The 25,578-nt window shown below is 44.5% G+C and overlaps 1 protein-coding gene across 5 annotated transcripts in view; it reads right to left on the reverse strand.

The window, feature by feature from the left end:
* Positions 1-25,578, reverse strand: part of LOC143893367 (uncharacterized) — a 167,572-nt gene that overhangs the window by 7,510 nt on the left and 134,484 nt on the right. For 4 of the 5 annotated variants that reach the window (XM_077398641.1, XM_077398640.1, XM_077398643.1 and 1 more), the window contains exons 5-8: positions 6,569-6,634; positions 1,893-2,189; positions 1,326-1,681; positions 722-1,006 (exon numbers count right to left, since the gene is read on the reverse strand). In XM_077398641.1, coding sequence (XP_077254767.1) covers positions 722-1,006; positions 1,326-1,681; positions 1,893-2,189; positions 6,569-6,634 — 1,004 coding nt within the window. Of the gene's footprint in view, positions 1-721; positions 1,007-1,325; positions 1,682-1,892; positions 2,190-6,568; positions 6,635-20,806; positions 21,228-25,578 lie in introns of all 5 variants that reach the window. The other variant, XM_077398644.1, reaches the window with a different exon arrangement.

The raw sequence follows: 25,578 nt of genomic DNA on the forward strand, positions 1-25,578 counted from the left end.
CTCGCGCCTCTGTGACTAAGCGGAACATTTCCCGCAAAATCTTTTGTTTCGAGTTTACCTTGAAGGATAATTAAAGCATAAATTGAAAATTTTTTATGTACTAAACGAAAGTATTAATAGAAATTATATAAAAGAGAAAGCACACACACAGGAAAAGAGAGAAGCATTATACATTCTTATTTCAGTAGTAATATCCGCTAATTCTCAGACCATTATTATCGTCCTAAATTAATTACTAAATTAAAGCTTGAAGTGACTTGAATTCGAACGCATATGATGTAGTAGTCAATTTAAGTTACTACTGCTTCTGATTTAATACTGTACTGCAAACTTTTTTTTAAATATTAAACAATGAAAATAGTGTGCTAATTCTCGATCAACAATCAAACTGCCTTACGCAATATCTATTACGTTTAAAGATTCACGCGATGAATCGGTGAGCGTGAACAGTGATGTCAGAACCTCGAATGCTTCAAGAATACTCTTTAATAACTTCCATCGCGATTCAATGGCCGTTCTGTGAAGACATAATGCCCCGCGTAATAAAATCGATACCTCCCGAGACGAGAAAGCCAACAGTATCATTCTGCAACTCTGGTGATAAAAGAAAAACGACATAGGCGCTCTCGCCCTGCTCTCCTTCGTGCAAGTCACACAGAATGACACAGTTGTTCTCGCTCGTCGCCGAAATGTTGACACAATAAATTGAAAGCAAACTTACTTTATACTCGTGGAACTTGATCGTGCGGGTCTTGGGCTGGCTCTTGGTCTTCGACTTCTTTCTGTTCTTGTCCTTCCCGGGGGCGTCGCTCCTTTGGCACGTGGTGGCGGCTATCGGGCTTGGCTGGGGCCGCGGGGTGATCGCCGCCGGCGGTGGCGCCGGAGGCGAAGCTATCGAGATGTTGGAAAGGGGGCTCAGGCTGGACGTCGTTGAGCCCAGGGACATCGGGCTCGGCGCCGGCGCCAATGGTAGGAGGGTCGTCGACGGACCATTCGTTTGGCTCGCCTATGTATTAAAAGAGGGAGAGATCGTCTGATGGTTTTTCAAACTTCCCACAATGCGACCGACACGCGACATCGATCGCCATCGACATAATTGCCGGCGACTTCCTAAATACCGGAATTAGGAGTCGCGATTAATCTTCGTCGCGTTCGACGAAGATTAATGCTTTCATTGCCGTTTAGACGTTCAAATGTCAAGCTCGAAAAACTATTGTAGTTTCAAGTGCGAGTGACAAAGCTCGATGACACGTGTCGTGTCGATGTATAAGACAATAAAGAGATTGATGTGTTTGCATCAATTGCTGTTCTTGCGCCCAACTTACCTGCGTAGATGTGTGTTGCTGGCCCTGTTGAGCTTGCTGCTGCTGCTGCGTGCCTACAACGGTGTTGCAGAGCTCGGCGAACGTCTGTATCGTCGATTCCGTGGACGTTTGCTGGAAGACGGGGGATGTCGATGAGACCACAACGGCGCCGCCGGTCGTCGGTATGCTCAGGGAGACTGTGACGATGCCCGCGGAGGCCGCCGCGGTTTCCAGAACGTCCGACGATCGCGACTCCAGCTGCGGCGAAGGCGCGCCCTCCGAGCTCTGGGAGTCATCCTCGAAAGTGATGTAATGATCCGGGTGCTGGGGTTTCGTCACCTGCCCCTCGCAGGTAGCCTTGAAGGGAATGTGACCCTCTGGGGAAGAAATTTAGTTAAGGAAAATTGCCTTGATGCCGTGTAGAGTATAGCAGAAGGCTTCAAGATTGTAAAAATTGAATTTGACATAATATTACGTTAATGGATTTAACGTAATAAGCAAAACTTGTTGATTTTACACATATCGCATTTTTATATATATATATTATGTATCATTTTATTTTAGTAGAGGCTATCGCGAGAGAGATACCTTTGACCGCCCTCTCGATGGGCTCTTCAGTATGAAGGATGTTCTTCTGAATGAGCTCGAGCGGACCAGGTCGATGACTGAGCTGATCGTTGAGCTGATCGGCTAGCCTGGCCTTCTTCAGCATTCGCTGCCGCTCGGCCAGACTCGGGTCCACGTGACCTACATCCTCGAGGATGTGCTGCCGGACCAGCTCGTCCCTTCCTGGTCTCTGCTGAATCTTCGCCTTCAGCAGATCGCCCGTCTTCGCTCGCTCCAGCTGCTTCCGTTGCTCGTGAAACGCCGGTGGCGTCTTCAACGCTGCTCGGGAAAGGAAAAACATTCGTGTCATATCGTACTCTACTCGCTTGTTCGGACGCGATTAACTTTAAGACATCGCGTTGAAAGCTGCTTCGAGTAGCACGGAGAGTCAGTCATCGCGGCAGAAATTCAAGGGGCTGTCATTGCTTTTATATTCGTAATTTTAGATCGCAATTTTCGGTCTTTCGACCAAGTAGACTTTCCTTTAAAAAAAAAAGGGAGGAGAAAATAGTAAATGCCGCCGAATTTCTTAGTACGAGACGTGACGCAGATATCAATTTCCGGAATGATGGTCCTCAGAGATGCCGTTTTGGTGTCAACGTGACGCGTCTTCGGGCTCCCGCATTCCTCAGCGTCGTTAAATCGGTGGATAAATGATCCCCGAAGCGTGTCCCTATCACTATTTCCGGACGCGGATGCTGCCGCGCGCGTCGCGTCGCGTCGGTGCGACTCAGACACGGACGTCGTCATTACGCGGAATAAAAGGCACGTACGGTCGCCGTGTCGCCGATGTCGGCAGCGGAAATGTGAAAATACACGGACGCCCTGGTATTTTAACCGCGCGCTTGTAAGTTTCCATCCAGCCAGTCGTGGAACGGGGCACGGGCCGGCGGGGCTCTTTCCCTGTCGCGCGAGTTTTTTTTAGCGTCTTCGAGATTAATCGTGAATGTAATTCTCTTGCGCGTCGTCGCACGGCCGCGAGAGATGCAACGCCGTTCCCTCGGTTATTACTCTTCAACTCGTTACGGGGAATTTACGGTACTTTTGCGAAGGTACGAGAGGGCGAGTAAAAAAAGAAATGGGGAGGGAGGGATTTCTGATCTCTCGCGCGGAGGATAGTACTAAATTCGCGGAATGCTGTAGGATCGCTTATGGACCGATCTAGAATTTACATCTATTCGCGGGAACGTATGTTTCTTGCTTTGCTCTCTCTCGATCGAAATGCGTCGCCGTGCGTTTTCGCCTCCTCCTTTTCGAGACCATCAGTTATTTCATTTCCTTTTGAGAGCGAGATGTCAGAGGCCCGATGAGATGTGCTCCAAGACGTCTGACGTCCTTGCGACGCCTATTCTAATCTCGGACGAAATGTCCGAACTGCGTCGTTAATTTGCCGCAATAAACGTCGCCCCTTCCGCGGTTGGAATAGACTCAAGATTCGACAAATATAATAAGAAACTGTGGTTTCTACACGACGATTGACATCGAGAGAAAAACGTGTATATAGGTCTATTCGTATTTATTCGTTGTACTCGCGATGGCGATCATGTTGATGTATACGATTTGGCGCATGACTTACTATATGTAAAAAAGCAACAAATTTAATGGCAATTTAATACTGTCGTAAGAACGTATTACTGATAGTCCAGTCACTATGTACATTTAAAAAAGACATAATTCTGACCCAGGATTTTTCTTTTGGGGGGTGTTGGGGGGATCAAAAAAAGCTTAATCTCAAGTTTTCGACCTTTGTTTCCCGCTTGCTTTTTTTACGGGAGTAAAAAATGTGAAAAATGGTTTTTCCGCGATAATTCGGTTTCTAATAAAGTTACAAGGTCGAATCGGAGCTCATTTTAAAGTTTTTTTTACGCTCTACAAATTATGTCGTATGACATTTTTACGTATAATCGATTGTTTTCGAGACATGGAACGAGAAAGGGAAATAAAAAAGTATGAGAGAGATATATTTAGTTTTTTCTTTTTACTCATTATTGTCGTCCGAATTTGCAAAAATGCTTCAAATAAAACTTGTAGAGCGTAAAAAAACCTACAATTTTTATTTGTTATTCATTTCATTTCGTTGAAAATTACGCCTTGTAGAGCACCTCAAAGTGGAGAGTCGTCGCCATCGCGTCAGCGATAAAGTATTTCTTTCTTATAAACTTACTTCACAAATATTGTCACTTAGATATAAAACTGCACGCTTTCATGTATTCTTCAATGAAACGGTAAGTGTAATTAAGAAAACTTGACGGTTTCAAAATAGCTACAATAATTTCAGGCTTTGCAAGATTTATTTGCAACTTTAAGGCGTAGTGCGGTATGGAATTTTCAACGAAATTAAAGTAATAAATAAGAACATTTTACGATTTTTATTGCTGTGCAAGTTTTATTTGAAGCGTTTATACAGATTCGTGTGCGAAAAACGATAAAATAGAAAAAAACGAACAAAAATGCTCAATTTTTCCTTTTCTCTTTCGATATCTCGAAAACTATCGATCGTACGCCAAAATATCACTGAACGTAACTTGTAGAGCGGGAAAAATCCTATAAAAAACACCTATTATGTTACTTATTTGCGTCAATGAAGTCTGAAATCTTAGCGAAAGCGTTCGGTGCCGCGTATCGACGTAACCAACGCGCCGCTAACGCGATGACGACGACTCTCCACTTTGAGGCGCTCTACAAGGCGTAATTTTCAACAAAATAAAATAAATAACAAATAAAAATTGTAGGTTTTTTTACGCTCTACAAGTTTTATTTGAAGCATTTTTGCAAGTTCGGACGACAATAATGAGTAAAAAGAAAAAACGAAATATATCTCTCTCATACTTTTTTATTTCCCTTTCTCGTTCGATGTCTCGAAAACAATCGATCATACGTAAAAATGTCATACGACATAATTTGTAGAGCGTAAAAAAAGCTTTAAAATGAGCTCCGATTCGACCTTGTAACTTTATTAGAAACCGAGTTATCGCGGAAAAACCATTTTTTCACATTTTTTACTCCCGTAAAAAAAGCAAGCGGGAAACAGAGGTCGAAAACTTGAGATTAAGCTTTTCTTGAGCCCCCCAACACCCCCCAAAAGAAAAATCCTGGGTCAGAATTATGTCTTTTATAATCCGTTTTTTTGTACATAGTGACTGGACTATGAATTTAATCCTGCATTTGTAGCATTCGCAATAAACAACTTCCTATACGTTTTATTTTTTCAATAAATAATTTTCAGCATATCCGATATCCGGCATATTTAATAAAACTAAGAACACTAATTAAAAATTTTTGTGTACCTAATCTCATAAATAATCTCATAAATATAAAATAAAATAATATCTATCAAATCGCAAATAGAAACTAGGACGTTAAATTTCGTATAATCTTCAAATAGTATTGCAAATAAAAACACGCGAATAATATTGATAAAAAAAAAGAATCTGTCCAATCTCGAAAAACGTTTCGCAGAAACCTGTCAATTTCTGAAAGTAATGGATTTATAACGTAATCGGCTTCTGCGAAAACAGCCATTATTTTCAGGCGCGTGGATGTGTACATGGGCGGGCTTGCTTTAAAGCCCCAGAAAGTCGCAGATGAATGAACTCTGCGCGGTATGGAAATGCACGTGCACACACGCGATTTCGCGTGTAAAGTCGAACGAGGCCTATCAAACCGCGCATTTTCATCAGCCCGACGATATATACCGGGCGCTATAAACGCGCCGGCGCGCGCGCGCACGGTAACAAGAGCAATATTTTAGGGTGTGACCCAAATAATTACTGAATGCTCGTGCTCTCGTTCTGATAAACATTTGGTACCCGTCGTAAATCTACCGAGCAACTAGACTGCCGCTCTTATACCGTTGATCGCTTTGGGGATTTCGGGAGCGAGCATACGCCATACGCCGCGCGAATGTTTTTACTTTTGCTGCTTCATTTATAGGCTTGCCGTTGCATACCGCGAGAGTTTAGTTCATTTTAGCCCACGACACGGCGAGGAAAAATTGATCGAAAGAGCGACAAAAAATTGATTGCTTATTATTATTACATCTTTTACAAATATAAATGCAAACAAAATACTGGATATTTTGTGACTACTAAAATATATTCATAAATAATTTTTGAAAAGTGCATAATTATATATTTTGAAAAAAAAAAATAGAATTTATTGTATTTTTCTCGGAAAAAACTTTAATTGTTTTTTTGTCGATTTGTGTCTTTTCTGGAATGACTGATTTAATTATCAAGAGATTAATTGACCGACTTGAAAGCGACCTAATTCGTTTCGCTTCAAAACTCACAAAAACCGATCGCTAATTGTCAATTTGTTTAATCGTTGCGAAGCAATTTACCACAATCTAGAAGTGTCCTAGATATCGGTCCTATATATACTTCTTACGATCCTTGAGAACGGCGCGATAATTAACTCGTGCGTGTATCAATCGATCCCACGTATTAGCGAAGATGTTTTTAATGACCGCAAAGACCAAGCCGGCAATGACGTTCAATAACGGTTGTAACGAAAGTTATACGTCGATCGCGATCGCAACCATCGCAACCATCGGCGAGGGTTTAACAGCCCCGAGTCGTACAGGCGCAATTTTCCGCGGCGCAGAAAGAAAAAAAGTGTATATAAACGGTGTAATAAACAAGCGGATCAACACTTACGTGGCATGATGCCTTGCGCAACCAGCTGATTGATGGGTCGCCTCAGCATGAGCTTCACCTTCAACGCTGCAACAGAAAAAGGGTGCCGCCGGTCATAAAGTGCGCCTCCTTAGTCATGGGGAAGAAATTAGGGGCCAATTCGAGTGAGCGGCCGCCTCTTCGTGGAACTTTTATTCGAACGAGTGCGTTGCACCTCGGCAAGACGCGGCGCGGCGCGAAGAGGCGGCGCCGCTCGTTCGTGAAATCCTCCCGTCTCTCGCCGGCATCTCGCTCCAATTTCTGTGGGATTTCCGCGGAGGAGTCGCGACAGCCGCGAAAGCTCAAGTCGCGACGCGAGATGCTTCTATAAAAATCGCGGAGATCAAAGTCGATCACTCGCCTTAACTCGCGGCGCGGATCTTTTCCCTGCCGAGTTATTCTTCTCGCATATCACGCACGTCTTTTTGTCCTTTTAAAGTTGAAATGGCGTATATAACAATCTTTATAACAGGATTAATTTAATTTTATTTTTATTAGCATTATTGTTTTATAAATATGCACAAAGTATTGTATAGAAATAATAACATAATTAACATCAAAATAAAAATCCTACCCATTGGATATGCTATCTTTTAAAAAAATTTCAATTTTTATAAAAAAGATCGTAGATAGATTTTGCTATATATTGTTATAGTGAGATTTTATATGACATTATATGATATTAACTTTCTCTTTACGCATATATTTTTAACAAAAAATAATTTCAACCTAAGTTACTTAACATAACTGCACCATGATACTTTTAATCTCGCATCGTTGACGTTTTCCAATTAGTACTGGCTTTCCTGTAAACCAAGAAATGCAGATGCAAAGATGCGAAGGTGCGTTGGATCGATCAAAAAGCTCGAGAAGATTCACGATTTCTTCTCCGCGCAAGATATCCGAATACAAATTAACACACAAAGGGTCCGGCGGTTATAAATACGCGTACGACGCGGGCCAGATTGCATAAAATTGTCTGCAAAAGAACAAAAACGCGGAGGCCGCATGGCCGTGCGATTCTGAATTCAAAGCAGCCAATGTGCCGGCGAAATGTCTGGCGCATTGCCTTTGAGCATAATGGCTCATCCGCGGTGGGATTTGTTATACTCTAGCGCTACCGCTGAACTTTGTAGCTGAGTTCCCTCGAATCGCCAACGAATGTTAAATTGGCAGTTTTCTCTCTTTCCTTCGATCTCTCACGTCTTGTTAGAATTAATTAATCAGCGTTGAATTAAAATTATACTTGTGATGTTGCGAGTGTTTTCCGCTGTATGTCGGCATTGATGAATAATAATTAAATTTCCTGCGTGTAGTTACACTTAAATCACTATTTCGGGACTGAAATATGTTCGCTCAGATTTCGGGCAACATTGTACTTTGGCATGAAGTAACTTATTCGCTGCGACGTTGCAAATCCACTTGGAAGTGATGTATTGCCTTGGATTTCTTACGTAAATAACGCACACATACGCGTCGAGCAAGACAAAATTATCACGGAATTTGATCCTTTATATGCGCTTCCTTCTCTCGCTATAGCTGAGTGGTCATTAGCACCTGTCTCCGCGTCTTATAGTTTTGCTTTCTAGTGGATTCTACTTCGGCATTTTATCTCCTCGCTCCGCCTTCTTTGTTCCACCATGATGTGTCTAGAATCGTCCCGAGATTAAAACAATATTTTCTCGTTTCGCAACCAGTACGCGCTTTCGCTGCTATAGATGCGACCCTCGTGTATTTTAGTATTCCCGCCCCTCCGAAAACGCCCATGCTATCTTGTACAACAAAATGTGCAATCACGAGTACAACTATACGTGCCGAACGTGATTTCCAGGATCGATAACGGGGATACCGATCAGGAATGCTCGTTAAGGGATAAGGCGATCGCGATTAAAGCGCGTTGATAAGATTCCATAGTGTTTGCTTGCACCTTGTACCTACAGTTATAATAATTCCTACTTGATCGCGATTCCGATTGTGAATCGGCGCGTTCCGCGATTATCGCATCGTAATAATAATAATTCGCGCTAATTAGCGATTCCGTTTCATCGAATTAAATCAGATCGGGGATTGGTTGCTGCGAAATAATAAGTTTGCCAGCTCCACTCTACCTCCACTCTAGTCTCTTTAATAATACGGCGTAAACTCAACAATATGTCGTAACAACATCGCCGCTCTTTATGGACAATCGACTTCGTTCTGCGGTGCCGCAATTGTGACCGCGTTTTATGAATTGCAAGAATATCTCGTGGACCAAAAAGCTCAAGGTATACTCGGGTAATCTTAAAGATTTTTATATTTGTCTCTCAAAAAATTTCCAAAAATTCCAGAAATTACAATTATCATTGTAAATTAATACATGAATCGAAGATTCGTTATATTATACAGTTACAATCTCGATTTCCAACTTTATAACGAGAGAATCGGTAATGAAGATTTTGATAAGCCGCAGATTCGAGCGAAACGGAGCAGAACGTAACGGAGCAAATCCAGATTGGAGCACGGAAGGGAGGATAAGAGACGCGGAGAAGATAGATGCTAACGACCAATGTGGCATTAACTACCGAGAGATATGCTGGACCAAACGATGACTTTCTCTCTCTCTCTCTCTCTCTCTCTCTCTCTCTCTGTTTCTCAAGCACGACACACGTGCATAGTTGCGCACGTGCATAGTTGTCCCGTGTGTAGCCTGTGGCACAGCAGGTTACGACTTCGTGGCTCGTGGTCGATCGCGCTTATGCGAATTCTCATCGTGTTTCGCATTTCTGGAAGCTACTGTCGTTATTTCGCTTCGGTAAGCCACGCCGCATCGCGCTGTGCCGCTATGGCTAATTTCTTAACCCCATGAGGTCGAGCAGCCTCCGAGTTCCGCGCGAAATCGAGTTTCAACACGCCGTAATTAATGGCGAGACGGCGGGAGGTCAAAACTCAAGAAGATAACTCTGAAACATATTCCGCGGTTCACGAATAGATTTTGGAGAAAATATTCACAGCAACGAGTTTAGATCTGATCTTCCTATGTTATCTAGTAAAAAAGTAATTAGCTCAAAAACATTTAAAAATAAGTAACTTTATTGCGTTGAGTGTCTTTTTTATAAAATATATGAAGAAAAGTATTATTTAGAGATGGAATATAGATATGCAATAAGTATTAACGAAGCAATATTAAAGTAGTTATTCTTTATTTTTTCGTGAAAATTGCGCTGTTCCTATCAATTTGGAGCAACCGTCATTATTTATATACACTTACGTGCACAAATATACGAATGACTAATGCGTCGGAGTATTGCTATCTATCATATTCCAGTGATTCCAAATGTTTACACAGTAAACACGATAAATCTCGTAGTCGACACCTTTTACGATTACAATAAAACTCACGACGATAATATCGCATTGATGTTACGGTATTACTCTTCCCTATGCAAATCTCATTTCCCGATTCGAGACGCGGGGGTCTACTTACGCGAGCGTTTACACGCGCGCATTATGCGTGAGAATTTATATCGGGGTGTTCACTTGGAGCCAAATTCATTACCGGCCTCCTACGCGTCGGGCCGCGTCGAGTTCTCTCGTGTTAATTGCAAAGTTTCCGGATGCCGTGAGATATGGGAACCACGCGACGCCGCAGGCATTCGCGCCATCCATAGAATGCAGATTTGCGCCGGTGCATTCCTCGGGGGAGGCGATTATCCCCACGTGCATCGAACGCGTACAGCCTTTACCACTTTGATTCTCGCTTCGGCTATTTCTTCCCTCCGCGATGCAACGTGCATTACGAACACTCGCGCTAATTCAACGGCGGTAGTGATCGATCCAGTCGTAAGAATAATCGGATAATATTTTGTCCGACATTATAAGTATTGTTACAATTGATGCGACTTTACTTTTTTGTCACAGCTTGCGCGCAACTCGTAGAAGTAAAAATAAAAGTGTCAACTTTTAAAGTAAAAGCTTTTGTTAGCAATAAAGTCGCTGAAATGCAATACAAGTTGCACACTTGCGGTCGATATTCGACACGCGATGCTATTATTCTAATCCGCGGGACGTAAGTGATGTAACGTAAAGGCCACCCAAAGCTACCGTCGATTTTACGATCATCTCGCTAACGCGTTCCTTACGCGCTTGCTTTATGACGATGAGACGGTCGGCAAATAAATCACCGCGCGACCGGAATCCTAAGCGCGGCGTTAAAGTGTTAAAGAGTTCCGGAAGACACCGGATTCCTGCGACCGTCCCATAAATATTCGTGAATTCGTTCTCGCTGGTCTGACCCCAATTTTCGGTCTCGCTCTTCAACCGATTTCGACAAATTACCGCCGCGTTTCAGCATCGATAATTTCGTGTGCATCGTGTGTGTCGCGAGAAAGCGCATAAAACGCGATGCTAACGCGTGCATTTACCGAGGGTTTCTACGACCGGAGGATATTGGCGTTCTGATAGGACAATTTGCAAGCAGAAATTATCAGATCAATATTATCCAGAGAGATCTATGAATATTAGGGAGCTTTCGCAGTATATCATGTTAAATTGTGACGTATTTATTGGGGACCTTTTATGACCGCGAGATATTGCATCCCGATAGAATAACATAGAATAACATCTGGTAGCGCGTGCATAAATAGAAATTACTCCTCGGTTGATATATTGAGCGTAAAAGTTTATGAATATTAAATGACTTCGCAATTCTACAATTTGCGTAAGGTAAATGCTAATCATGGATTATCGTATAGCGATCTCGCGAAACTCCAAAAGATTTTCATTTTCCCGAGCACACGTAATTTTTAATGAAGTCATCGCGAGGTGGATAGAAGTCAAACACTCACGAAACAGAAAGATACGTTTACGTCGGGCGGGGGTAGTCCAATAATATGGTAGCTTTGGGTATAAATAAAGCCTGCGAGCCCGGAGATCGCAAGAGAAGTCGTCTTGTCGTCTCCTCTCCTCTGGCATCCTCCCCGACTCGCTCTTCTCCGATGGACAAACGCTTATCTCTCCTGTCCACCGCTCTGCGCTCTTCGATCTTCTAGTTTCACTCTGTCTCACGCTTCATCGCGCGCGTTCTTTCCTTCTTCTACGCGTCTTCCACGTGGACAGGGCGGAACGTGACAATTTTTCTTTTCTCTTCTTCTTTTTCGAAATAGAAACCAAAGGTGCTCTCCCCCCCCCTCTCGCGCCTGTGCTCCTCCACGCCTACGTGATTTTCGGGAGATGAGCAGCGTAAACATTTCCGAACGCCATGGAATATTCCATTCCCCAAATAACTGGCCACTTTATCAACGCGGAACCCTCGATAGGAACATTATAGCCATTCTACGCGAACTATTTTGATCTTTTGTTATTTCCTGCATGGTAATTTGTCAGAGAAATCTTCTGGGAAACCGTGACTTTAGGGATATTTAATTTACGCGCCCAATTCTAATGAAAAAGAGAATACACAAAAAATCGGCGTCGTCTTCTCAATTAAAATTGCAAGCGCGTATAAAATGTGACTTAATTCTCAAAATTATGTTCCTGCGAGTCGCAAAATTGTCATGGAGTATAATTCCTTTTAATTTCGTTCGATTTTAACCAGCCGGCACCGACGGTCGGCCTCCCTATTAGAATACTAATTGGAATTTGCCGACGAATTTATCGGCGGCCGGTTGAATTTTTCAGTGGCGCATTTCCCGCCATTGTTTCCCGACGAGCACACAGCTGGGCGGGGAATGCACGCCTGTGTGCACTTACGTCAAAGAGCGGGGAAGGACTAGAAGGTACGCAACCGTGAATATCGTCGTGACGAATGCCCGATGGCGTCCGTTTGACGTTCGCACTTTATATTCCGCTCATTACGGCATATTTATATTTAATTGATATTCTCGTGCGTTATATTTTCTATTCGCATGCGGGCGTTGCGGATAAAGACATCGTAAACTTACAAAAGACCGCATTAACGACAAACTCGTTCATTCATATGTTAGATTCGATTGATCCTCTACGAACACACATTCTTACAAATGATAATAATAACTAGAGAATAATTAGAAAAAGTTCTTTCGGGGACAAATAAAATTACATAACAAAACACATTAGAGTATATAGAAACTAATTATGTTAAATACGAAAAGAATTGAAATTTAATTAAATAGAGAAATAATGATAAAAAAATGGAAGAAATGGGGAAAAGCGATGCGATATGATGATACGTAATATTACACGATTATCAGCGTTGAAAGTATCTTACAATCCAATTATATTTGTTCACCGCGACAAAGATTATCACAGTTAATTACCTATTATCTAAAATTCATATCAGTGAGAACGATATATGCGACGAAACGCTCCGCGCGGACTCGCGCGTCTTCTCGGTCGCGGCGAGAAGGAGGAGAAAGTCGCGTGTAATATGTTTATAATTACCCCGCTAGTTAATTCGCTTAATAGGATAATCAGCGCGCGAGATGCGATTTATTTCGTTTTCGCGTCGGGGAGCAGCGCCTACGTTCCTCCAGCTGCTCCAGCCGCGCGGCCATGGATCGCTTCGTGGCCGCGCGCGGTAGCCGGGAGGGAAGCCGTTTAATGCGCCGATCGTGCGATACGCATACAAACGCACGCGCGCATACGTACTTATAAGTGACTTATAGAGCTCGCGTCCGCGTCCGCGCCGTGTATATTAGCGCTCTATGTAAGCTTGACACGGCTTCGGCACGCTCCGCCTACCGGCTACGCCTTCTAATCGACGTGCGCACTTGTTTCTTTCGTAATGTCCCTCTCAAGAAGCGATAATGACACGTGGATTTACATTTTTTCCCCTTTTATTTATTGCAAGATCTATCCGCGCGTTGAGCGCGATGCGAACGATCGATTTATGCCTGATGCGTTCGGTTAAAGCAAACGGTATTACTTTTGTTGGTCATCAATATCGAACGCCTATCGCGCGAGTAAATGTACCATTTCTTTTAAAAGATACGGGATCTACTAACTTTATGATTTTTTTTGCGACTAAAAACATGAGAGAGATATTAAAATATCAGATAATTTATGTAAGAAATGTGAGTGTCGATTCTTTGATATTAAATGTGAAAAGAAATGATATTAAATGTAAAAAAAGACAGTTAATTATTAATATTCACGCACTGCTTATTACGTATTGATGCATCCTGCATTTTAATACAATTGTAATATGGTAACAAACGAACAATTGGTCAATTTTAGATACTCTCCTGCGATCCTAAACTATATATTAAAATAAATCTCACATAAATTTCCTTCAAAATCTGCTGGACTGTACTTCTACATTATGTGACATATGCATCTTGCTCGTTTATTTAATTGCTCGGAATTATACCAGAAATATCCTAGAGACATAACAGATTTAATTCGCTTTGAAATATAGCCTCTCAAGTCTCAGGTGGTTACACGGGTCTCCGGCTTATCCCTCGTACTTCGCCGTTTAACACGGGTATGCGCGGGCCCCCGGATCGAGCGATCATCGCGTGCGATGGGCGTGAAAAGAATTCCGGAGTCAGGCCCGCTAGAGGAACGATCGGTTCATCCGACATCTCGCCGTATCTGCACATTTACTGTGTCGCTCGCTCCGAAAGAAAGAAAGAGAGACACACGCCGAGTCGACCGTCTGGCGCTCGTAAATTCTGTCCGAAATTCTTAAATATCACGATTCCCTCTCTATTTCTCGCCTCCCCGTTCCCCTTCACCCACGGAGGAGGAAACCAGTATTTTTAATCGCGCGCGAGCGCGTTTCTTCCCGCGTTCTACCCTCCTACGACCCACGCACGCACGGGGAAACGTTGCACCACATATGCTCGCGCGCATGATAAGGCACGCAAGCCAGGAGGATCCAGGATGAGAGACGCGTGTGTGGCACGCGCGCTCGCGCGGTGTCCCTCCTAAAAACGGGGTTAACAACACCAAAATCTATTTATTTACCGGGATAAATCACCGGGAGCTTTACGACCGAGCGTATATTACGCAAATCGGGGCGTTATATCAATCGACAAGAGGCTCGTCTCCCCTTTTTCCTCTTTCGCGTTTTTCGGATCCCTTCCGCTCGAGATCTCCTCCCGCGACATCTCTTACTTTTTTCTTTTCTTCCGCCGTTTTCTCGACGTCCGGCCGCATTTCTCGACCGTCGATGTTCTCGCATTTTCTCTTTTTGCAAAAAAATGAATGCCGCGAAGATTTGCGTTGTATTTGATGAAAAAGTTATGCTATACCTTAACGAAGTTACTTTACGTTATTTTGCATAAGGCGCTTGTCTAGATAGTGATGCAAATCCGCTTTATAAAATCTTATTAAAATTGGAGCGTCAAATCTACTTCGGTATTATGAAACGTTCCGCAGATTGAAACGTTTTCAGCATGAATGCGCCGGTTTTATAATCTACTTCTCGTCTGCTCTTTTCCCGTTTAAAATCTTTTTACTTTTCTCTCTTGATGTCATGCTTCTTTTTTTCCGGTAGTTCGCTCTTCTTGGAAGACGACGACGACGACGACGATGCACGAGGTGCCGAATGGACGTCTGGCGCGTTGCATCGTGCTTCGAGCTTGTAAAACTTCGCCGTTACGTCCGATATTTCACGACGATCCTCATCTTCATTGCACATCTAACATTATACGTGCGGGATATGTCCCGGACAGATATTTTTGAGAAGTTGTAAATGAAATATGCAAAACAAACACTTTTTATTAACGAGCTTAAGGACGTTTTTCTTTCTAGAAATTTTTTATGACAATAATTTCTTCATTAGCGCAAGTAAGAATTTCGAATAACGTTGCCTGGTTGTTACAAAAGCTCTAAGATTTTTGCTGCATACCGTTTTAAATTTTGGATGTCAAATCGATTGGAGGAGAAGTCCCAGACATCAAAGAGAGCAATTGTTCGATATTTATGTTACGATAATTATCACATGTGGGCCGACTGAGAATGCCTTTACTGACACAAAGATGGACATCGATGTTGTTTTAAGCGTTCGTCTGTCGCGTTTCGACTATCGTGCTGGTAAATAAATCGTTTTTCAGTGATAAACACCTGTCACTGTTCACAGCGAAAGACGCGGCTTCTTACGGCGAAAGTCGGTCCCCCGAGGCATATTAATTAGTAATTGCAAGAAATCGCTGGCGAGTATTACTCTGTATCACATCGCGAGCTCGCTCACGGTGTATATGTGACGTTTTTGTCTCGCGCGATTTCGCAAAGAATTATTACAGGAACAGGCGCGCGATGCCGACCGATCGGAAAGAGAGAGTCAATCGCGCGCAATCGTCATTATCCCTTAAAAGGTGGGACAACCGTAAATAGGTGTTAAATTTCAGACTGCGCAAAATTGCGAATATTAGAGGTAAACGGACATAATAAGGGAAAAAATGCCCGGCTCTCCAAAGCACTCTATGATCTCGCTAACTTTTTTTTCCCTAAATATATGTTTATAAAATATATGGTTTGTGACAAATTCGCGATGTTACAAATACATCGTCGCGGTACGAGAATGCGTCTCCTCGAGCGGATCGTGTCATAGAATATAATAAGCGACTGTAAGCGACTGTTCCGGACGGTCGCGTGTCAGGAGTCTAAAACGCCGCCTTTGCTTGATAATCACCCAAGCCTTTCGAAGTCGCGGAAAGCGCGGGGTCGTCAAGAAAGCGATATGCATCGCGCGCGCGCGCGCCCACCCACGTGTCCGTCCGCGCGCGTTTAGTTTTACGTTTGCTGGCGTGTGCTGGATGCTGCGCAGGGGCCCGCACGCCCCTCCAGGTGAAACTGTTTCCTGTGTCGCAAGCCGCATCTCTCATTCCTGAAGGGTCCGTTGCCACTCTCTCTCTTTCCCCCCTCGACCTCCACCCTCCCCCTCTACCGCAGCCCCGTCGCGCTCGCGTGCGCCGTCTTCTTTCTCTTGCGGCGTAGTAATATATCTGGCCCCGCGTGGGCGGCCCACGTGGGCTTGACAGCTAAGCCCACGGGAAACTGGTTACACCCACAACTACGTTCCGACTTTACGCCGCGAAGAGAAGAGGCACACGCCAGGTAGGTACACACTTTGCTCGAGCACGCCGACTGGCTGGCATTTTGGTAAAACGGCAGCGGACACGTGGCCGTCTATCTCCAATAACGGTGTCTTTTTAATTGATTCGTTGGCGCGAGCTCCAATTTTCCGACATTTAAAAATAAATAATACGAGAACGCGAGGAAAAGATAGGGAATACCGTTCTAATATTTTCTTCGAACTAACACGATCGGCTTCTGCGTATTTTTGTGTACCTCTCAATGACTATAATTAGATTTAAGCGTTAGTAACGAAATTGGTTCGACCTCAATAAATAATAGTATTGTAATTTATGTTAATAAGCAAAGCGTCAAGTCTATATTTTCATTATTTCCTGTTACAATAATTAGCAAAGATTGGCATACACAAATTGACGAAAACGTTAAAAATACACAATAATTTTTGATTTAATAAATCATTCTCTAACAAATGCGTCCAAATGTGGAGGTTTACACATTAGATCTTCCCATTTCATATCACGTTTGCTTTCCAATCTTGTTTTCAACTAATTTCCAATGAGCGTTCCGCGTTTATTCTCACTGAAAACACATTAACAAGGATCGAACAGTGCGTTCGTCTTCGTGCCTTTTCCCACGAAAAAGTGGCAGCTCCTCGGCGGAGGACTGAGAGAAGGAGAGAGACCCCGTTTCCGCGGAAAGCGAGTCGTTGCTGGCGGAAAAACGGCGTTGAGCGAGCTCATCTAGCGTGTCTAATAAACACGAGCGCGTCTTCCGTCTTCGCGTTGCCGTTTTTCTTCGCGCGCGATGCGCGAGCGTGCGTGCGTGCATGCGTGAGCGGCGAGCGCGCTGTTACGCACACGCTTCGCGGACAATTAATTTATCTCTCGGGGCGGTCTGAGATCGCGCTCGCTCAGGCTCCCTCGCAAGACGGTACGAACGAACGTATAGACGGGACGGACGGACGGACGGACGAACGGACGCGAACCGTTCCAGAAATGGAGTTGGTTTCGCCGGTTGAGATACGATCGTATACGTACGTAGGTACGTATAGCGCACATATTGTACGGCGACCGTACGTGGAGAAAAACGCCATAACTCCGCGTCGTATATGGCGGCAATGCACAGGTGCATGCCACCGTGCATCCACCCCGCTCCCCCCCGTGTCATCGTCGCCACCCTGTCCTCGTCCCTTCGTCCCTCGATCGGACGTGCGTGCAGAATGCCAATTGTTTCTCCGCCTCTCTGCGGGTCTCGCTCGCGCTCGCGAGATATCGGGACACGTTTCTTCCCTCCGATTCGCGCCGTCCCTCTTCGTTTCCCCCTCTCCTTCGCGCATCTCCGACGATGATCCCCGTCACCTTCCCCTCGTTCCGCCCCCTCCTGCACGCTGAAAACCCGATTGCGTTATCCGGATAGTAGGTATCGGATAGTATCCCCCTGCGAACTCCGTTTCTCTCTCTCTCTCTCTCTCTCTCTCTCTCTCTCTCTTTCTCTCTCTGTCTGTCTTTTGTAGAGAGACCCGGTTGCGATATCCTCGAGAGTTGGTACGTACGAGATACTTCTTCTGCGGCTCTGTATTATCTTGGCTTCTTATTTCAGCCGCTTCGCCAAAGACAAGCGGCACAAGCGGCATGATAAAAAATAATTAGTATGTATGTCGGCGGCGCGTTTCTAGAAATAGACCGGTCGCATAATCGCGCGCCGATTCCGAGACCACTTTGGAAACCTGCAATCGACTTGGAGTGTAACGCCGCCGCCGCTGCCGCGCCGCGCCGTGGGGCCCATGTGCAAAGGAACCCATACGTTAACGCGATCGGTCGCTTGCTTCATCTTGGAGAACATTTCTCAAAGAAACGGCGCCTCCTCCGGAGAAATCGAGTGAGCCGCGAGGGAGGAGCGAAAATCAATTCTGTCAGATCTGCATTGTTTATCATATATCAACATGATAGACCTTTGATTAGACATGACGCATCCTTATCGAAATCTCGCAAATATTCAAGACGATGTTCATCTAATTCTTTATTAATCGTCAAAGAAAATTTCCAAAAGTGCTTTGTATCTTCTTTTTAACCGCGACGCGGTTCTCTAGACGGATTTCGACCGGATCTTGAGCGGATGAAACGGTACCATTCAGGGGGGAGGGGGTGACGACGACACGCCTGATCGAGCAATGAGGTGTAGCGCGAGAGCCACCGAAAGACACACGCTCGAGCGCGAGCGGTGAGAGTTGACTTTATGAATGAACGAGCGAAGGGCGAGCGTGGGCGAGCCCACGCGCTTTATCATAATCGAGAGACCTCCCGGCCTAGTCGCCCGCCTGCCATAACTGCCTAGGCATAGAGCAAGGTTGTTCGTGAAATCGAACGCGTTCGCTCTCGCCTATTTGACTGGCGATTACGCGGTTGCGTGCGCGTCGCGGATGAATGAAGCCGCGCGCGCGGCCGTTCCTTCATTCATACCCGCGTCTGCACGATTTCGTAAGCGCCCTTTCACGCCTTCGAGGGATCCTTCCTCGGCGCGAATGCCGCGGAAAGGTTTTAACTGACATCACTCGCGCGACTGCTTTTGCTCTATCTGAGATCGAGAACTGACTGAACGTTTCAACGATTAGTATTGGTAATTTAATTATATACGATAACTTTTCAATAAAACATTTAATCGACGCATTAACTTTTAGAATATATAGAAAGTATATCGGAAAATGTGCATTAAAAAAATGGATGTAAAATGAATTGGCTCCGTTAATTCGCCTTCTACAATAGAAGTAGAATTTATTTCTCAGGGGGAAATAATTATAACTGCAGGATCGAATTTTCAACGTTCTATCCGCCGGGAGATCCTCTCGCACTGACAGATCGAACAAGACGGACAGCCATTACCCCGAGGCGCAATAGGGTATCTTCCTTCGTACCTTCGGTTCCTTATTCCTCCGTCAGTCCGTCAGTCAGTCTGTCACCTTAACACGAATACGCCACGGGGATGAATAATCCATGGGGCCCGGAGTGCGCGTCAAGAGAGAGAGAGAGAGAGAGAGAGAGAGAGAGAGAGAGAGAGAGAGAGAGAGAGAGAGAGAGAGAGAGAGAGAGAGAGAGAGACAATGTACACGTCCCACACGGGAATTTCAGGTGTTTCGACTAACGAGCGATTTGCATGAAACAACAAGGACGTACGCGCGCGACGGCGAGGAGAGAGGGACGGCGAAGGAGGACGAACCAGTTTTGAACCACTGCGTTGGTATACACATTTGTAACTCCGTAATGTATGTAAGTCGATGTAAGCGTCCTGTCGTCTCCTCTTCCCGATTTCCCTTTTGAAAACGGCGAAGCGAGAGGAAAAAACTGTAGCGAACGCATTAAACGCGATAATAATAATAATAATAATGATAATAACAGTCGCCTCGCTCTGACAGGACCTAATTAATTCCTCCGACCGTTGATACACTTTACATTTTTGCATAATAACAGCACTCTGCGGTTTTATACAAACGTTTTACGCAGATTGTTGATGTGAAAACGATGAAAGACTTTTTGTACATAAAGATGTGTGGCAAGAAATCGCGAAGACGTCGTCGGTTGTTGATTCGTGGATTCCTCGGATGCCGCCCGAGCCTGATATTTTTGCCGAGCGTATATTTCACGGGGAACGCGCGTTCATCGCGCGCAATTATACCGCGAGTGGTGACAGGTGAACGCACGATTCGACGCGGAAAGTAATAACTGAAGATCGGGGAGAGAAAAGAGAGAGGGAGGAGAAAGGGGTCCCCTTCGTTACATAAATTGCGTAAAACGTTCTGTCGCGCGTTTCATTCCCTCTCCCTGCCCGGCGCTGCCCGCCTTTATGCAACGCGCGCTATGAATTATTGCGCAAGGCAAAAAAAAAATAATTAACCGCCTTAATAACGGCTCTTAAAATTCCGCGCGGAACGAGCGCGGAATTGTCCGTCGAGTTGTTGTCGATCTTAACGGATCAGGCGGATAACGAGGGCCGTTTTTAAAACGCCATGCGCACTCGAAAGGTATCATTTGGCTCAGCTTTTATTTCCTGCCCCGCGAATTGCCCTCACGGGTGTCCCAATTACGCGCGTCACCGCGCGTAGAGGAGGGACAAGAGGGAAGCGAAGAAAAGGCGAAATACGCATCTAGAGTGCTATCACTTTGCGAAGCCGCTGCGTTAAACGCTCGCGACATGATGCGGCATTAAGATAAAAATCGTGTCATTCATTACCTTTATCTCGTTTGATGCGTCTGCAAATGGCGCACATACGTCGGCCGCAGTGTTGCCTCTCGGGCTTCTGCTCGGTGTCCAAGGTAACCATGGCGCTCGTATACGTGATGATGCGCGCACAATAAATTATATTTCCGTCTTATCATGCGCGGCGGGACATATATTACTGCGTTTAACACCTCACGCGCTGACCGTGCGAGTCATTTTGTGGGACACCCTCGTCCCACATTTTCCGCGAAACACACTTCTCCCAGCAAGAAATGAGACGGGGGAACGATGACTCCTTTTTTTTTTTAGGGTCGCGCGTTTATTACGAGACTCGCGGATTGGTCAACGAATTGTCTCGCAATGTAGTTGACGAGAAATAGTTCATTTTCGGTCCATCCCTCGGAACGATGAACGATGCTCCTTTTATCGGACCCTGCAAGTCGACGATTCATGCCGGTTGAGTGTCGAGCGAGAATGAACCACCGATTCGTTCACGATCGACACTCCGAGCATCGCGAGGCGTTTGACAATAAGGTAACAGAATGTAATCAACAATTTTCGCACGATAGAGAAACGTCATTTTTTAATTTCAATTCAACGCCTCGCAACGCCCGTTAACTTTTATACGGGATCAATATTTTCCGTCGGTCCAGCCTCTGTGAAATTGCACGGTGCGCTTTGGAACCTACCGCGGCAATCGGGATTTACAGCAGCGGCTTAGTCAGTCGTTAATTAATCCCGCGTATTTTTAAACAATCGCCCCTCGTGACGTAACGCTTTCACCCACGTTCTCTCGTGTCTCAATTGCGCCTCGTACCGCGCGCGCGGTCCGAATTTCACGCGCGTTTTCTCCCCGACGAGAGGCCTCGGATACACAATGCTCTCGAGAACTGATTTCACGTTTGATCCGTTGATCGCCGTTTAATGCGTCAGCGGTTACACGTGCGCGAGTGTCTCGCGGACCGCAACGTTGACGTGGCGCGACACATATTTATTTTTTATCAGTTAGATCACTTCATTTGCATATATCGCTTCGATATTACGATTCGGGGAAACGAATTATGATAATGCGGCCATGCTCCGCATGACATTAAACGAACATTTTTCATGGACAGTACTCGACTCGCGACACGCGTGTATAGGTCGCGCGCTACCGATATAATTGTCACGCTAAATGAACGACACGCCGCGCGTTTGTTAACTCCTCGTATTGCTTGTTACGCGAGCGTTACGTCCGCCTTTCATAATTTACATGAATCACAGTTGAGAGATCTGCATCCTCGCGCGTGATGACACGAGCGCGAATAAGTCAGTTAAAAAAGATTGAGTCGTCATTAATTGGTGTCATTACGTATTATATGAGAGTATCAGATGGACTAGCAACCCTTTAGATTTTACTGTAATTAGATAACTTTATAAAGTTGACTGTGCTAATTTTAAAACGAGATTTATCCTAATTAAATTCTAGTCCATATTTTCTAATTGTAAGTAAAAAATTGCCTCTTAAATTTAGTTTACGTGTATTATTCAGATACCGTTCGTCCCCTCAACTAAGCGTGTTTCTCCTCACGCAGGAGAATTAATGGCGTGGAAAATATTCAATTCATCGTCGAATTTTTCGTCCCGTTTGTCATTTTAGTGCGCCCCAGGCGAACCTCCTCGCACCTCGATGAACCACGAGCGGTCACGGCTAATTAAGCTTGATTCAATTTAATTAATCCCCATGATAATCCCTGCCACTTCTCATCGGGGTAGAGCCCCCCTCGGGGCAATTAGCGCGAAGAATCGTGGGCAGTCGTACGGCCTAATCGTATCGAATTAATAGAATCGAGGCGACGCGGCCGCGCCGCGAACTCGTTGTGTCGTGTTCTCTCCTTGCTCGGCGCGTGGGCGAGGATTCATTCCGCCGTCGTAAATTACGGTAAAATTACCGGCAACGTGAAAAGAGCCGGAGCGGACCGGCGGGCGGGCGCCGCGTAACTTTCGAAAACGTGAGAGGCAGCGTTCGACGCTGCACGGCTCCTCATTGAGAAAAATCGAGAGAGGTGAAAGCGAGACAAAAAATATTTCACCGCCGGTGAATAAGTTTTTGAATATTTCTGCCTTGGCCGCCCCCCCCCCCTCGGCCGTTCATTGCCGGTTTTAAACACGTTGCGCGTCGCGCCGATACGTCTCTCCGATAAGTGAAATCTCCGCCGTGAAGATTCGCCATTACCGATATTGATCAGTAAACTGCGGGAATTGTATCGTGTAATCCACGGCAAATACTGAACTTTCGACGTAATTCCCCCGATCAACAAATTGATATCGGGCCGCGCGAGGAATTATTAAGCGATTAACACGGGTATTGATGCGCGAGGTGAAATTTAATTTTGCCACTGGATGCACACGACGGTCGTCGCGTCGTCGTTTAACGACTAGCGTAACGGAGGAGGTCATAAAGATGCGGCCGGAGGAAGACCGGTGGTGGAGGATCCGCAGTGAAAGTTGACAAAACGAAGTCGAATCCTCCGGCATATGGACTTGGTCCCCGGCACCCACGCATCGGCATTTAATTAACGCCGAAATTATTAAAGACGGCTCCGCACTGTCCACACACTAAATAACCGCCCACGCGTGTATTCCTCTGTGCACCGTTACACCTATACTATTCGATCATTATGTAAAATTCTTCTTAATTACGGTACCAGCAATTAATTCGAACGACTGCTTTAAAAAAGAAAAGAGATTTAATATTCGGGGAAAAAAAGGTTGTCCGTACGTGGAACCGATGTAATGTTTAAAAATAAAATACTCGGTTGTAATTGAAAAAATTTACTCGATATCTAAAGAAGATCGGGTGAAACGAATTATTTCCTTCGTCGACGGATTCGCCGATTTCTTTTAAGATACAAATTAGTGGTTATCACTTTCCGCAATATTACCGAGATTGCCGAAAAATTTCCTCGCCCGTCGTGTAGAGCTGCTAAAATCATCACAATATCGTCGAATTAACTCGTTCTATGGCGGAATTATGTCATTATAATCAAGTTTATCGGGCTATCTTTACCTTAGCCAAGTGGTTACACGCCGTGTAATTAGCGTAATTACTATCATAATGCGCCCGTTGCTGCCGGCCGTTCGTTAATGTTACACTCCCGCGGGTCGGTCCACGAAATTATTTCATCTCCATTTTCAACCTACTTATTGCGTTTATGGTTATTAAGGGACGGACGGAGGCACGAAGAAGAAGAAGAAGAAGAAGAAGCGGAGAACGATAGGGCGGAAGAAGCGCGCGCGATCGGACCCTATCGAGCATTGATTAATTCGCGGAACTTTTCTGCCATTTATAACGCCTCGCCTAATTAACCGTGGCCAGGTTAATAGCGCAATTTGTTACTTTAATGACGTATCAAGTTACGAATTTTAACGTGGCAGATCTAGATGAGGAGCGTATCTTGCCGCCGCGGCGAACCTCGTTTAACCCCGCGCGTTCTATTAGTTTTTATTTTTATACCGTCGCCGGATATTTAGCTACATATCTCTCTAGCGAGGGAAAAACGAATATCGAGAAGAATATACCGTTTCTTTACGTTTTCTAGCTAGTAAGAAAAGACTTTTTTTATTTGTGAAATAAGATAGAAGCTAATAAGCGCGATTAATTAAAAGATAATAACAATTCAAACAAAATAAGCAAAAATAAAGATCCAAAAAATTGTAAAAAAGCAAATTAACAATAAAGAAATATTCAAGAATATAAACGAAGCAAGCAAATGTAAAATATGATTTTAATAAAATTTACCAACTATCAAACCAACCATCGTCAGTCTAATGTAAAAGGAAAAAATAACACAATTCGAATAAAATAAGTAAAAATGAATAAGATTTAAGATTGAGAAAGCAAATTAATGATAAAGGTAAGCTCAAAAATATAAAAAAAAAGCAAGCGAGTATGATTGTAATAAAATTTGCCAACTTTTAAATGGTTATTGGCAATCTAAATTAAGAAGATACGTTAGGCCGCGTGAGTACAGATAATAGTATTAAATCGTCAATATCTTTAGTGTTATTCGCGCGCATTAATTTCAACCGCAGACGAAGGCGGCTCTCGAGCGACGTGACAGTCACCGGGCGCTAATTTACGGGACGTTTTTATTGTACGACGACTCGGAGCGCTTTCCGATAAACAAGCGGCCGCGGTATGTTGGTTACGGCCCCACGAAGAGGGTTGCGAAAGAGAAATCAGGGAACGGACCCCCTGCGCCGGAGAGAGAAATAGTCGGGCCCCTCCCACGAGGCGGCGGCCTCGACACGCATTTCCAAAGAGTCTTTTCGTCGTCACGGACCCATCAGCCCCCGGAGTACCGTCGATTCTTATCTGCTCGCGCCGATCTTCATGATCTTTCACTATACGGCCCCTCTCGGTATGAATTTATTCGCGCGAGGCGAGACGCGGGCCCCAGAGTCCCGGCGAAGCCGAATCACGATTTGTGATACTTTAACTGTCGACGTCGACATCGTGGATTTTATATCGATACCGCGCAACCATTCAGCAATATCTTTTTACGACGGGACATTAATTGGCGATTAATACGTTCGGAATTTTCCGATAAACGATGTAATGCTCCGAATTAATTAAGAAACATTACGCCGCTCCAGGAATTTAGCTCGATTTGTCAAACGAAGCGTGACATCTCTGTCTTGTATATTTTTTCTTCTTAAATCAATGATCATAGTCTGCGATAAACTTTCGTTTTTTAATTTTTACTGTATAATTATTCATGCAATTCAGTGGATCTATTAGC

This window comes from Temnothorax americanus, unplaced genomic scaffold (genome assembly GCF_048541705.1).
Source record: "Temnothorax americanus isolate GAGA-0224 unplaced genomic scaffold, ASM4854170v1 Scaffold12, whole genome shotgun sequence".
Taxonomy (NCBI): Eukaryota; Metazoa; Arthropoda; class Insecta; order Hymenoptera; family Formicidae; genus Temnothorax; species Temnothorax americanus.